This window comes from Chaetura pelagica, unplaced genomic scaffold, assembly GCF_000747805.2.
Source record: "Chaetura pelagica isolate M959 unplaced genomic scaffold, ChaPel_1.0 scaffold775, whole genome shotgun sequence".
Taxonomy (NCBI): Eukaryota; Metazoa; Chordata; class Aves; order Apodiformes; family Apodidae; genus Chaetura; species Chaetura pelagica.
The window spans coordinates 320197-321209 of NW_009953204.1; the positions used below are offsets into that span (position 1 = coordinate 320197).

General features: G+C 63.8%; 1 protein-coding gene across 1 annotated transcript in view; it reads right to left on the minus strand.

The window, feature by feature from the left end:
- The window catches only part of PTS (6-pyruvoyltetrahydropterin synthase), a 5888-nt gene that overhangs the window by 2080 nt on the left and 2795 nt on the right, over window positions 1-1013 (minus strand). Inside the window, exon 2 of the mRNA XM_009997419.1 lies at window positions 256-335. Within this exon, the coding sequence (XP_009995721.1) occupies window positions 256-335 (80 nt within the window). The remainder of the gene's footprint in view (window positions 1-255; window positions 336-1013) is intronic.

Consider the following 1013-nt stretch of genomic DNA (forward strand, 5'->3'; position numbering starts at 1 on the left):
CAGCAACAGCCACAACCCCAGCAACAGCCCCAGCCACAGCAACAGCCACAACCCCAGCAACAGCCACAACCCCAGCAACAGCCACAACCCCAGCCACAGCCCCAGCAACAGCCCCAGCAACAGCCACAGCCCCAGCAACAGCCATAGCAACAGCCCCAGCAGGCTGCTGAGCCAAGACTGGCCTGGCCCTCCCAGGAGTGACTCCACATCCCAACCTGCCCACCCCTCCCTGCACAGCTGGAATTCCCTCCTCACCTTTATAGTTGTGCCCGTGGCCGTTTGGGTTGTTGCATTTCCCAAAAACCTTCCGGTTTTCTTCATCACTCAGTGATTTACTGCGAAGAGCACAGGGCACATCCCAGGGCACATCCCAGGGCACATCCCAGGACACATCCCAGGGCACATCCCAGGGCACATCCCAGGACACATCCCAGGACCCATCCCAGGACACATCCCAGGGCACATCCCAGGGCACATCCCAGGACACATCCCAGGGCACATCCCAGGGCCCATCCCAGGGCCCATCCCAGGACACATCCCAGGGCCCATCCCAGGACACATCCCAGGACCTATCCCGGGACCCATCCCAGGACCCATCCCAGGGCACATCCCAGGGCCCATCCCAGGACACATCCCAGGACACATCCCAGGACACATCCCAGGACCCATCCCAGGGCCCATCCCAGGGCACATCCCAGGGCCCATCCCAGGGCACATCCCAGGGCACATCCCAGGGCACATCCCAGGACACATCCCAGGGCACATCCCAGGGCACATCCCAGGACCCATCCCAGGGAACATCCCAGGGCACATCCCAGGACACATCCCAGGGCCCATCCCAGGACACATCCCAGGACCCATCCCAGGACCCATCCCAGGGCCCATCCCAGGGCCCATCCCAGGACACATCCCAGGACCCATCCCAGGGCCCATCCCAGGGCCCATCCCAGGACACATCCCAGGACCCATCCCAGGGCCCATCCCAGGGCCCATCCCAGGACACATCCCAGGAC